The sequence below is a fragment of the Parasteatoda tepidariorum genome, chromosome 2 (genome assembly GCF_982258835.1).
Source record: "Parasteatoda tepidariorum strain Cologne lab strain chromosome 2, Ptep-v5.0, whole genome shotgun sequence".
Lineage (NCBI taxonomy): Eukaryota > Metazoa > Arthropoda > Arachnida > Araneae > Theridiidae > Parasteatoda > Parasteatoda tepidariorum.
The window spans coordinates 7,809,428-7,822,675 of NC_141756.1; the positions used below are offsets into that span (position 1 = coordinate 7,809,428).

Here is a 13,248-nt window from a genome sequence, read left to right on the forward strand (position 1 = left end):
ATATATATATATATATATATATATATATATATATATATATATATATATATATATATATATATATATATATATATATATATATATATATATATATATATATATATATATATATATATATATATATATATATATATATATATATATATATATATATATATATATATATATATATATATATATATATATACGGTTTTTTAATATGTATTTTTTTAACTTTTTTTTAATTTAATAACTTAATAATTTTTGTTTCTTCTCTTTTCATTAATCTTTAATTGTTTCATGTTTTCTCTATATTTTTAACTTATATATAAATATGTTTAGCTTCGTGCAGCATTCACCTACATTGCTGACCAAACCTTATTCGCATATTCACTGTTTTTCAGTATACTAACGAAAGACAAACATTTTCAGAAAACTATATAATTTTTTTATTACAAATTACATACCTATTAAATTGAAGTATAAAATTGCTAATTTTTTTATTCTCATACATTATGCATTATTAAAGTCGGATACAGAATGTGCAGTGTACTAGGAGTCAAACTCATTTTAGTTAACAGTATCAAATTCACTTCATAAAAAAATGATTTACATATAACAAAATTACTAAATAGTCGCTAATAAAATTGGAAAAGCATTTAAAATAGCAAAAATGATAAGCACTTCAGGGGCTCAATTTTTTCCCGAAACGTTGCGACCACAGCTTAATAAAATTTTTCTCGAAAAGAAAACCCTACTACCAGTATTTTTTGAAGTTTTCAGAGCCTGAACAAACGTGATCTTTGCTTAAACTTCCCTCTAAGAGTGAACCGAGCATTCGTTCGTTTTAGCATTTAGAGTAGCGAGACTAAATTTATTTTGCAAATTATCATTTAGATCAGAAAACACACTCTACACAGTAAAAATACGTTGAACCAAGGAAAACAAAATACCCCAAGTAGCACCTAATATCAGAAAATATCAGAAAATCTGTAAAATCTAACGTTATCTTGCACAACTTCTAATATAAGAACGATACAAGAGGTCGCTGTTTGCTCTATATTATCTAATATTAGATTCTATGCACACCAATACTATCTAACGTTCGCCATAATATTATTTTGCATTAGTTTCGATGCTATATAATATTAGATTTTATATTTCCTGATATTATCTTGCTTTGCTTTTTATTTTTTGGAGTAAGCAAGAGGAAGATATGGATGGTAGTAAAATAGTTGGGGAATATAATTTTACTTAATTTTATGTATTGCTGTGAAGCAATAAAGCATAGAATAATGGATGGGTGGCCTAATGTAAACAGTAACAAACGTCCTTAAACCGGAAGAAATTTAGAAAATTTCCGGTGTATCCCTCCGCTTATGTTATGACTACGAGGCGATGTGTGAACAAGCCTAATATTCTATGCAGTTTTGTTATTGTAATTTGGGTTCAAGTCTAAACATAATTGCACCATTCATAGGAGCTTTCAGAAATGTATTGATTCTCAGATGTTGTAAGGCCAAAAAAAATTTTGGAACGTTAATATCTCATTGTGAATAATTATTAAGGTTTGCCGTGTTTTGTATTTTATCCCTTATTTGGCTACATTTGAATAAAATGTCGCCAAAAACATCTTTAAAAATATCTTTTTAAGTTGACCTAATTAGAAAATATTCTAATTATTATAATATTAATATGATAATGCTGAAGTTTAAAGGCTGAAAGAAAGAACTCGGTACATGTGAAATACTGCAAAAGATATGATGCAATAATATGATGGCGCGTTTTTTCAATCTGCGGCGTAAAAATATATCGGAAGCAGTAACCCGGAAGTCCTGCGAGAGCAATTTAACCGCTATTACCACCACCCTTAGCTTTACACGATTACCCATCCATAGTTTTATTATGTCATTCCATGCATCTACTTAACAATACAGAAATACTAAATAAAATTATGTTAGCGAATTCTGCTGGCTATCCATTTTCCTCCTTCTTAATCCAAAGTATGTCATACGTTTAGCTGATTTTCTTGAATATTTCAAATTTAATTAAGAAATAATACTATATTGAAATTTTTATTGCTATTTTTTTTCTTTACTTCATTCAATGGGTTTTCTGATGAATTTTATATCATTAATAATTTTAAAATCATTAATTTCAAAATGTATTCTTAATTTGATTGTTAATGAAATATGAAAAGAAAGGACGCCGGCAGAATATTATAAAAGGGGGTGCAGTGCAACCCTCTAGCAAACTACCCCCCACCCCTAAAGAAATTTTAAAATATTTCGTTATTACATTTTGTTTTGTTATTACATATACTTTCATCTGTTAATTTTTTTCAAGATAAATTTTTTCATTGCAACAAGATATTTAAAAAAAAGTACGAATTTCTTGTGCTTGCAAATTTTGTCACGAGAAATTGCATTGATGGCGCTTGTATAGCTACTGACTTTGAAACACAAATAACTACAAACAGTAGTTTCACATACCAACGTGTTTCTGCATGCTTAACATTGATATTTATTGTGTGATGAAGTTTTACAGTTGTGAGAAGCCAGTTTTTGTTATACACCTTTGTTAAACTAATACTGAAAGAAAACACAAATAATTAAGATCAAAAGGATAAAACTTCTTTGAAAAAAACGCGCTAAGAAGCAGCAGAAATTTCAGAAAAAAGTATCAATACAAAACAAATGAAATAAAATAAAAATATGACCACCGAAGCCGACGTCTTCAGGGGGTACCGGCCCCGGTAGCCATTAAAAACAAAACCATTTCTATTTGAGGGAGAAGCAAAAGCTTAAAATATCTCCCTCAGTACCCCGATGGTTTTGTATAGAGGTCCAGGAAAAACAAGATACATTCAAAAGAATAAACAAATTACGAAAAGAAAATCAATAAAAATCATCAGAAAATTAAAAACTCACAGTCACAGGTCAAGAATCAACTTCAAAAGCGGAGGAAAAGAAAACACTACAAACTGAAAAACAACGCCCCCTATAATAATGCGCAGTAAAAGTTTAAAAATGACATGAAAAGGTCAGGAGAAGGAGATACGTAGATAAATTAATAGAATGCTTAACTGGGGCTGCTCAGTTAAGACTGGAATTGCGCCCTGTTAAAAGAAAAAATATATAAAAACTTAAAAACCATCAATCATATTTTTAATTAAAAAATTAACATTACAAAAATTAAAAGGAAAATCATTTTTACTCAAATTATTTAAAAAATTATCCACAGCTTCCCTAAAACTTTCAACATTATTACAAATTTTCTTAATCCTAACTAATTGCGAAAAAACAAGATTTTTGAATATTTTACTACACAAATTAGTTTTAAAGTTGCAGAAAAAAATAACATTAAAATTAAAGGCTTTTCTTTTATCAAACACACCAATTTTAATAAAATTGTTAACAATATCAATTTTAAAATCTAAATATTCAATATTAAAGCAATTTTCATTAGTTTTTTTCAGGACCAAATCACCAGGATAAATTGTATAAATAAAATTATAATCGTCACAATTAAACAAAATCAAATCATCAATATATCGGAAAGCAACTTTAAAACTAATTTGTGTAGTAAAATATTCAAAAATCTTGTTTTTTCGCAATTAGTTAGGATTAAGAAAATTTGTAATAATGTTGAAAGTTTTAGGGAAGCTGTGGATAATTTTTTAAATAATTTGAGTAAAAATGATTTTCCTTTTAATTTTTGTAATGTTAATTTTTTAATTAAAAATATGATTGATGGTTTTTAAATTTTTATATATTTTTTCTTTTAACAGGGCGCAATTCCAGTCTTAACTGAGCAGCCCCAGTTAAGCATTCTATTAATTTATCTACGTATCTCCTTCTCCTGACCTTTTCATATCATTTTTAAACTTTTACTGCGCATTATTATAGGGAGCGTTGTTTTTCAGTTTGTAGTGTTTTCTTTTCCTCCGCTTTTGAAGTTGATTCTTGACCTGTGACTGTGAGTTTTTAATTTTCTGATGATTTTTATTGATTTTCTTTTCGTAATTTGTTTATTCTTTTGAATGTATCTTGTTTTTCCTGGACCTCTATACAAAACCATCGGGGTACTGAGGGAGATATTTTAAGCTTTTGCTTCTCCCTCAAATAGAAATGGTTTTGTTTTTAATGGCTACCGGGGCCGGTACCCCCTGAAGACGTCGGCTTCGGTGGTCATATTTTTATTTTATTTCATTTGTTTTGTATTTGTTAAACTAAATAACTAATAGAAAATATAATATTATTTATATTTTATTAAATGAAATTTAAAAATATAGCTTAGATATCTGCCGAGTTTGTGCATGCTCAGTGTGCATAAGAAGAGAATCAAAGATGACTTCTGAGTCATCTTTGATTCTCTATAAAATAAAAGTTAACCATTATAACAGAATTCAATGAAAAATTTATAAACAGATTTGGACAGCAAACAAGACGATTGCAATTCTTGTTTGATTAAATTTTTTTAAAATTGTTATGTATAAATATATACTTAATTATTTGTTTTTGATTGTTGTTGTTAATTTACGTCGCACTAGAGCTGCACAATGGGCTATTGGCGACGGTCTGGGAAACATCCCGGAGGATAATCCGAAGACATGCCCTCACAATTTTGATCCTCTGCAGAAGGGATGGCACCCTCGCTTCGGTAGCTTGATGACCTGCACGCGAAGTCGAACTCTTTACGGTAGAACAGTTTAACGAGGACCAATACCGCACACCCTCGGTCCCTACGCAGGCTGATCCAAGTGGTCACCCACCCGCACACTGACCGTAGCCAGTGATGCTTGACTTCGGTGATCTGCTGGGAACCGTGTCTTAACGATCAGTCCACTGCGGGACTATTTGTTTTTGAATAAAAATATCTTTAATAAAAATTTTTTAAAATAAAATTGTTTTTCTGTATCTCTTTAATTGTTTAAAAAAAAGCCAGGGGAGTGCAAGTGCACCCTCTTGCATCCCGCTGCCGGCGCCGGAAGCAAATATGGGAAGTAATAATGGAAGTAAAGAGCCCCAATAGCCCATTGTGCAGCTCTAGTGCGACGCAAATTAACAACAAGTAAAGAGCCTGCAGCTGTTTGTTCGTACACCGCCGCCTAGCGGCTTCCATGCAGAAGAGTTCAACGCTGTTCGGTATATTAGGCGGGCAGAAATAGGTAACTATTAATGTAAATAAATCCCCTGTCTAGTCAAGTTTGGTAGCAAATCGCAAATAAATTCTATGAAAAAAGAATGTTTTAATCAATAATTTGATTAAAGTATGAAACTCTTAGAATGTGAAAACTTTCACTCTATTAGTTATGATAATCTTATTTCTAAACTGTGCTTGTTCGGTTCAAAAAACATATTTTTCTTCTGCAAATATTTAAGCAATCTTTATCGAAAAAGCATCAAAAGTGATTAGTATTTAGGATGACCAGAATAATTTTTATAAAAATTATTTACTAGGTTCATTTATTTAAAAAGTATCTTATTTTTACTGCACTCTTCTCTTCATATTGAAAGAAGAAATTGAATAAAGAAAAAGCGATTTAAATATAATCATCATCCTAATTGTGGATTGGATTCATGCTGTGTAACTAGGTACATTAAGAAAAACTCTTCATATGTTTAAAATTTTATAATATATGCAATAAAATTTATTTATGTGCTAATGTGGATGCTAAAATGCTTTTTATTTTTATTTCCAATGACACATTAAAAGACAATTGAACATCAAAAAGATAACATTAAACCTACAAATAAGAGCGAGCAGTCCAGTAGGTTTCCGAGGGAGAGCAGGGCACCTAGACGGGTGAGACAAGTCCATTACCTCATGGAGGTAACACAATGTACAAAAGGGATCATGAACCACGTTGATGCGACATAGATGTTTTTTCAGGCAATCGTGGCCAGTTATCAGACAAAACATGGCAACAGATTTCATCCTAGGTCATTGTGGGACATTATGATTTTTGGGTTCCTCTTGAAAAGAGGCCCTGAAGATGTTCTTTATGAGACATTTGATATTATAGAAAGGGAGTCTAGAATTTAGGATGCTAAAATGTTTACAGACTGAAAGGGATTTTTGTTATTCTCCTTTTCACGGATATGTGAAGGAGTTTTATCATACGCTAATAATTGGAAACTTTTACATAGAACTGGCATATGAATTCAGTTGAAGATATAATAAACATGGGTAGAAAATTTGATCCTCACTAATATCAAAAATCCGAGAAGTATCCCCCTAAATAAAAAAAGATTTTGAGATCTATCCCTTCTTCCTAAAAACTGCCATTACCCTCAAACTAAATCACAAATTGTAAAGGTGCTTCTCTTTTGATATTTTTTGTAGTTGATGATTCAATAAATTGATATTTTTTCAAACATTGATGATGCAGTAAATTTGGCTGAAAAAATATTCCTCACTGTAAAAGTTTTAAAAAATTATTCTCCCATCCACTCCCAAATATTAAAAAAAATTATTATTAAAAATATTCCTTGAATATCTAATTTATAGTTTTAGAACTACAAAATTGTATGAAATATTTTTTTAAAAAAAGTATTTTTTAAAAAAATGGTTTGCTAAAGCTTGCGCCTGTCTAGCTCGTGAAAGATGGATCATTAGATCAAAAGTTTATCTCACGGGATTGTTTTTCTTCCACACTGTACATAAAAAATTTTTTAATAAATATGAACATTGTTGGTAAATGCTAATCTGTAAGCTCTCCATTTCTTATTTGTTCTGTTATTTTGCTAAATGAGCTTTTTATTGATGAATAGCATTTAAAAACTGTCTGAACACAATGTTCATGCTATTTGTATTTTTTGCGTATTTCACTGTATCTCGAGAACTTTTTAAGCTAAGAGAAAAAATTTCGCTCACAATTATATAATTCATATATCCATAGATCATTTCATGTAAAAAATAACTTTTAGTAAATATTTTTTATTTTATTTAATACTAGTCAAAAAAAATTTGAATTGTAAGGTATACAAATTTTTACATCATTTTGAAGAAAATTTTACGTGACAAAATTTGGGTGAAATCGAATTTTAAAATAGCCATGTGCTTAAAATTCAATTTCTCAGGACATATGCGTCCGATTTCTCTCATATTTTGTCATGTAGAAATTTAATTGTTTACAATCATATAAAAATGGTTTACAATTCAAAAAAATTTTTTTGTCTAGTATTAAATAAAATAACTTAAGTTTAAGTTATTTACTTAAAGTTATTTTTGCAAAATTTTCTTTGGATAAACGAATTTTATAATTATGAGCAAAAATTTCTGAATTCGCATTAAAAGTTTTTTATGTATATAGGTTTATACTAAAATCTGCAAAAAGTAAAATTGACATTAAGGGGTCTAAACTTTGGATCATTCTCCTGACCAAACTGTTAGGACTATGTTTCCCAGATTGCGACTATCCCTTATATTTTGGGGGTTAGAAATCTGAATCTGTCAAAAAAATTCAAAGAAAGTATGTTTTTCTGTCCTATTTCGTAGCTTAAAATATCGTCTGCACTAATTAGTTAGCTTATTTGAGGTCACCCCCTTTTACCATTAACATTAAGTGCTATGTGAAGACCCGATTATTAGATATAAAGTTATTCAGGGTAGTCTGTTTATTTTTTTTGCGCACTATACGTATGTGCAAAATTGCACATTTTTTTATCAGCTTGTTTGTATCTTAACTTTTTATTTAAAAACTTTGAATGTTTTTTTTTCTTTTTCTAAGTTCTAAATAATGTAAAAATTCATTAAAACAAATTGTTGTTCTACTAGAGTCAAACTAAAATCAAAAGTAATTTTAACTACGTATTGTTATTTCACTACGTATTGTACTTACGGACGGTTGGATTTTTAAAAAATTCCGACTTCCACAAGTAGTCACAGAAAGTACATGGTACCCGCGCACCTGGAAAGTCACGAAAAATCATGGAAAGTCATGAATTTCCATATTGAAAAAAATTTTTCTTGAAATGTCATGATTTTAAGTATTTTTTAAAAAAAATCATGGAAAGTCATGGATTTAGATCGCCGAAAAATCTAATTTTTAAAATGGAATTTATTCCCCCCCCCCTTATTTCAGGGTGTCTTGAATATCTGAATTTGTAACAAAATCCCCACTCACAGTCATTTTTTATTAAAATATAAAATGTTTTTATGTTCTTTGAAAATTATGGTGTTCTTTAAAAAAAATGAAAGAAAAAAAAATCATTTCTGGAGCGAATTATCTTTTAAGCTTCCTGTGATTTCAGAATAATTTTTATTTTATCAATTTAAAATTCTAGTTGAAGCAAGCCAGTCACTGGCGAATTTTTTTCATTCCGAAATGAAAATCAGGAGTATTTCTTTCCTTTCTGATGAACAAAAAAAGTATCCTAAGAATTTTGCAGAAAAAATATTTGCTTTTGTATTTTTTTCAGCTATTTCATTGCTTCAACTCTATCTTTACTCTGTTTTTTAAATTTAAAATCTATAAATATGAAGATGCAGAGTATAACAGTTTTGATTATACCTATCATTTCAATGAATGTTATTATAATGCTTTTTTAAATTTATTGTTACATTTTTGTCGGAGAAAATAGTAACTTCGTTAAGTCATGAAAAATTCTTGGAATTAGTCATGAAAAGTCATGGATTTGAAAATCTAAAATGTGGTGGATACCCTGAAAGTAATATGTCGTACAAAGCAAAATTTTATAAGAAGTGGTATTCTGTTATGTTTCTATTGTACAAAAATTGTCCTGATGTTTTTGCAAAATGTTGTCCAGATATTTATTTTCAACCACTACGAAGTTTAGGGTATGTTTATTCAGAAAAAGTATGTTTTTGTGTCTGTATATGCATTGAATAATTACCATATTTAAGGTCATCTTTTTGAACCATTAAACACCAAAAGTTATTAAAGATGGTATCTTGTTTTATTTTGCCCTCTTTACCTGTTGACATAATTTTAATTGTCATTAAAAGAGTATTTTCTATTTTTTTAGGTTTGTTCCTCTAAGCTGAATACATTACCCTGGAAGTTAAATTAGAATAAAAGCCACGAAGAGGTTATCTAACATCTTAAAATTTGTTTCTACTACCACTGTGAAAAATTCAAGAAAGGCATTTTCATTGCCTAAAAACTAATGTAATAGTGTATGATATTTTAATATTATGTTTTCTTCTTTTTCATTCATTAATTCATTTCTCTAACTTAGATGTATAACTTAAATACTTTGATTGTAGCTCTGAAAAAAATTTATTTTAATCAGGCATAAGACTGTCCATCCTTATTAAACCTTAAAATTAAAGTGCATGTAAAATTTTTTAACAAGATAATTTAGCTGTGTATGTGTTAATGTACTAAGAAACCAATATGAGTTTAAAAGACAGCAACTTGCTTAGGCATAATGTTCATGCTGCCGAGAAACCTTATTCTTGTAGTATATGTAATAAGGGTTTTTCTAAGAAAGGTACTCTGACTAGGCATATTCTTATTCATACTGGTGAGAAACCTTATTCTTGTAGTGTATGTAATAAGAGTTTTTCACAAATGTATAATTTAAATCAGCACATTCGTATTCATACTGGTGAGAAACCTTATACTTGTACTATATGTAATAAGAGTTTTTCACAGAAGGTTGTGTTTAATCAGCACATGAATGTTCATTCTGGTGAGAAACCTTATTCTTGTAGTTTATGTAATAAAAAATTTTCAGATAGGAGTAATCTGACTGAGCACAGACGCGTACATACGGGTGAGAAACCTTATTCTTGTAACATATGTTACAAGAGTTTTTCTCGTAGGAGTAATCTGCTTAAGCATATGCGTATTCATACTGGTGAGAAATCTTTTTCTTGTCATATTTGTAATAAGAGTTTTACACAGAACAGTCACCTGGCAGCACACAGACGGGTTCATACTGGTGAGAAACCTTATTCTTGTAGTGCATGTAATAAGAGTTTTTCAACGAAGGAATGTCTAACTAGACATAGTCGTGCTCATGCTGTGAAACTTCATTCTTGTGGTGTATGTAATAAATATTTTTCAAAGAAGATTCATCTGACTCAGCATATTCATGTTCATATTGGTGAAAAACGATATTCTTGTAGCACATGTGGTAAAGGTTTTTCAAAGAATAGTCATCTGACTGAGCACATTCGTGTTCATACTGGTGAGAAACCTTTTTCTTGTAATATGTGTAGTAGGAGTTTTTCAAAGAATAGTACTCTGATTAAGCACATTCGTGTTCATACTGGTGATAAACCTTATCCTTGTAGTATATGTAATAAAAGTTTTTCACAAAAGTATAATTTAACTCAGCACATTCGTATTCATACTGGTGAAAGACCTTATTCTTGTAGTATATGTAGTAAGAATTTTTTTAAGAAAGATCAGTTAAGTCAGCACATGCGGGTTCATACTGATGTGAAACTTTTTTCTTGTAGTATATGTAATAAGAGCTTTTCACAAAAGTATAATTTAAATCAGCATATTCGTATGCATACTGGTGAAAGACCTTATTCTTGTAGTATATGTAGTAAGAATTTTTTTCAGAAGGATCAGTTAAGTCAGCACATACAGGTTCATACTGATGATAAACCTTTTTCTTGTAATATATGTAATAAGAGTTTTTCTAAGAAAAGTTATCTGACTAAGCACATTCATGTTCATACCAATGAGAAACCTTATTCTTGTCATATATGTAGTAAGAATTTTTCACAAAAGTATTATTTAAGCCAACATATTCGTATTCATAATGGTGAAAAACTTTATTCTTGTCATAAATGTAATAAGAAGTTTTTGCACAAGCATCGGTTAAGTCAGCACATGCATGTTCACACTGGTGAGAAGTCTTTTTCTTGTAGCATATGTAATAAGATTTTTTCATGTAGGAGTAATCTAGCTGAACACAGGCGTGAACATACGGATGTGAAACCTTTTTCATGTAGCATATGTTACAAGAGTTTTTCATATCAGAGTAGTTTGATTGCACACCGTCGTAATCATACTGGTGATAAATCTTTTTCTTGTAGTATTTGTAATAAAATTTTTTCATCAAAGGAATATCTAACTAGACATAGTTGCACTCATACTGGTGAGAAACCTTAATCTCGTGATCTATGTAATATAAGTGTCCGCGATTTTGTTCATACTGCTAAGTAGCTTTATTCTTGTAAAAAGTGTAATAAAAGATTTTTTTATATTATAGTGGTCGTACCGTCTATTGTTATTTTAATTATATTTAGAAATCTTAATCATATAGTTTATGTAAATGGAGTTTTGTGAAGAATGTACTTTAACTATTTCAGTGAAATTCAGAGCTATAAAAAGAGTAGGTAGGTACTTTATTTATGTCGCACTTTAACTGCACAATGGGCTATTTGTCTGGGAAAAGCCCCTGAGGATGATCCGTAGACATGCCATCGCAGTTTTAATCTACTGCAGAGGGGATGACTCCCCCGCTTTGGTAGCTCGACGTGCTCCGCGCAAAGTCAAGCACTTTACGGTAGAACAGTTTAACGAGAACCGATATCGCACACCTTCTGTCCCTACGCAGGCTGATCAAAATGGTCACCCATCCGTTCACTGCAGGATCTATATATAAAAAAAGGAAAAGTCTAATTTGTGACAGGGAGAACGATTAGATTTTTTCCCCGAGAGGGAAAAACGAAAAAAAAAAACTGTTTACTTTCTTTTTAGATTGGTAGAGTTGTGCCTAGGTTGTACTCGCATGGAAATGTCGTGTTCGTGATGTTTACTTTTGTATTTATTTTTGTTTTATTAAATTTGTTGTGTTCTTAAAAAGAGACCTTTTTACCTTAGGCCCACCTCTACCAATTTAAAAACAAAATAAACAGTTTTTTTTTTTCGTTTTTCCCTCTCTGGGGAAAAGTCTAATCGTTCTCTCTCTCACAAGTTTCACTTTTCCTTTTTACAGCTCCAAATCTCTGTGCATGAAAATTGAAAATTTTCACTTCTGAGAAATTTTATTTTCATATTTGGCTTAGTGAAAAAAAGCTAATATGTGGCTCTTAGAGATGCAAAAATTAGTGATTTGGCCTGATACAGAATATTTGTCCCCTAGTCTAGTCAATCCATAGTCGAACTCAAATTTGTCTGAAAGCAAAACAAATTATACATTCTAGTTATAATGTATGTATGTTCTAACTCAGTGTTTCCTAACCTTTTTTGTGTCTTGCCCCACTCAAGCCTTTTTAAAATTCTTATGCCCCCCTATGTGACATACACATAATTTTTATTATTAAAAAATTGAACTGTTCACATAAGAAACTTAAATGATAGGATTCAGTGAGAAATCTCTAGGAAATTGTTGACGAAACACAGTAAGTACAATTTTGACTTATAATGAAACTTATAATGAAAAACTAAAATTCAAATTCGAAATAATTTTCATAAAGATTTTTCTATAATAATTTAATATTTTAATTTAGAGAGATCCTTGCGTCTGATGCTTGCTGCACAGAGATTTTATGTTAGTTTCCAATTTGGTTAGCTTCAGCCTCAAGTCTCCCCACTGTGTTATATCCAGGCGATTTCCTTTTTTTTTTTAACCAGTAAATCATTTACAGCACTAAATCCACATTCAGCTAAATATGAAGATGGAAACGGTAACAATAGTTTTCTTGCATATTTGGGTATTTGATTTCTGTTTCCTCAGAAAGCCATGCAATCACTCCTTTTATATAAAATAAAGTTTTAACTGACTTATCATTTTGCATTTCTGAGAGTTCTTCTTGATACTGCATATTTCATATACCAGACAAATGCACTAGCATTGGCTGCATCATCCGTGTTGAAAAATCAATTTGTTTTAAATCAGAAAATCTTTCAAATCAGCCGATAGAATTTTCAGATGATCGACAATAACAAGTAAAGCGGTATCATTTACTTTCAATTTTTGGGGACGAACTGATCCAAGTTTTTGTTTTCAGACTTAACTCGAAGGGTAATGAAACCAAATATATTCGTTTTTGTATCAACAAGAGTTTTATTTGTTCCTTAAAGTTGCTTATTTAATATATATAGTTTTTCGGAGATATCGGTTAAATAACTCACAAATACTTTACCCTCGACTGTTAGCAGATACGTCATATCAGGTTTGACTAAGAGTATCAAACAGTTCCATGAATCTTTTCAAGCAGTTCTCTTACTTCAGAGTGAAGTAAAAGTCCCACATGGTCTGCATTTTGCTCTTCACAAAACAGCTTGAAGAGGCGTTCACATTTGGCATTAGCTTTAATAGCATCGATACACTT

General features: G+C 30.2%; 1 protein-coding gene across 3 annotated transcripts; it reads left to right on the forward strand.

The window, feature by feature from the left end:
• Positions 1-5,050: 5,050 nt before the first annotated feature.
• On the forward strand, positions 5,051-11,177 carry LOC107453334 (uncharacterized). 3 transcript variants are annotated; one of them, XM_043051382.3, is made up of 2 exons: positions 5,051-5,149; positions 8,973-11,177. In XM_043051382.3, the coding sequence occupies exon 2, from the start codon at positions 9,344-9,346 to the stop codon at positions 11,078-11,080; it is 1,737 nt and encodes a 578-aa protein (XP_042907316.2). In that variant the 5' UTR covers positions 5,051-5,149; positions 8,973-9,343; the 3' UTR covers positions 11,081-11,177. The 3 variants fall into 3 exon arrangements, with proteins under 3 accessions (XP_042907316.2, XP_042907315.2, XP_015925604.3); XM_043051381.2 differs by having other exon boundaries at positions 5,141-5,251; XM_016070118.4 differs by having other exon boundaries at positions 5,148-5,576.
• Positions 11,178-13,248: the final 2,071 nt, after the last annotated feature.

What these genes read in the sequence shown, in the direction of transcription:
- LOC107453334 (XM_043051382.3), top strand. Translation starts at nt 9,344, where the DNA reads ATGAGTTTAAAAGACAGCAACTTGCTTAGGCATAATGTTCATGCTGCC.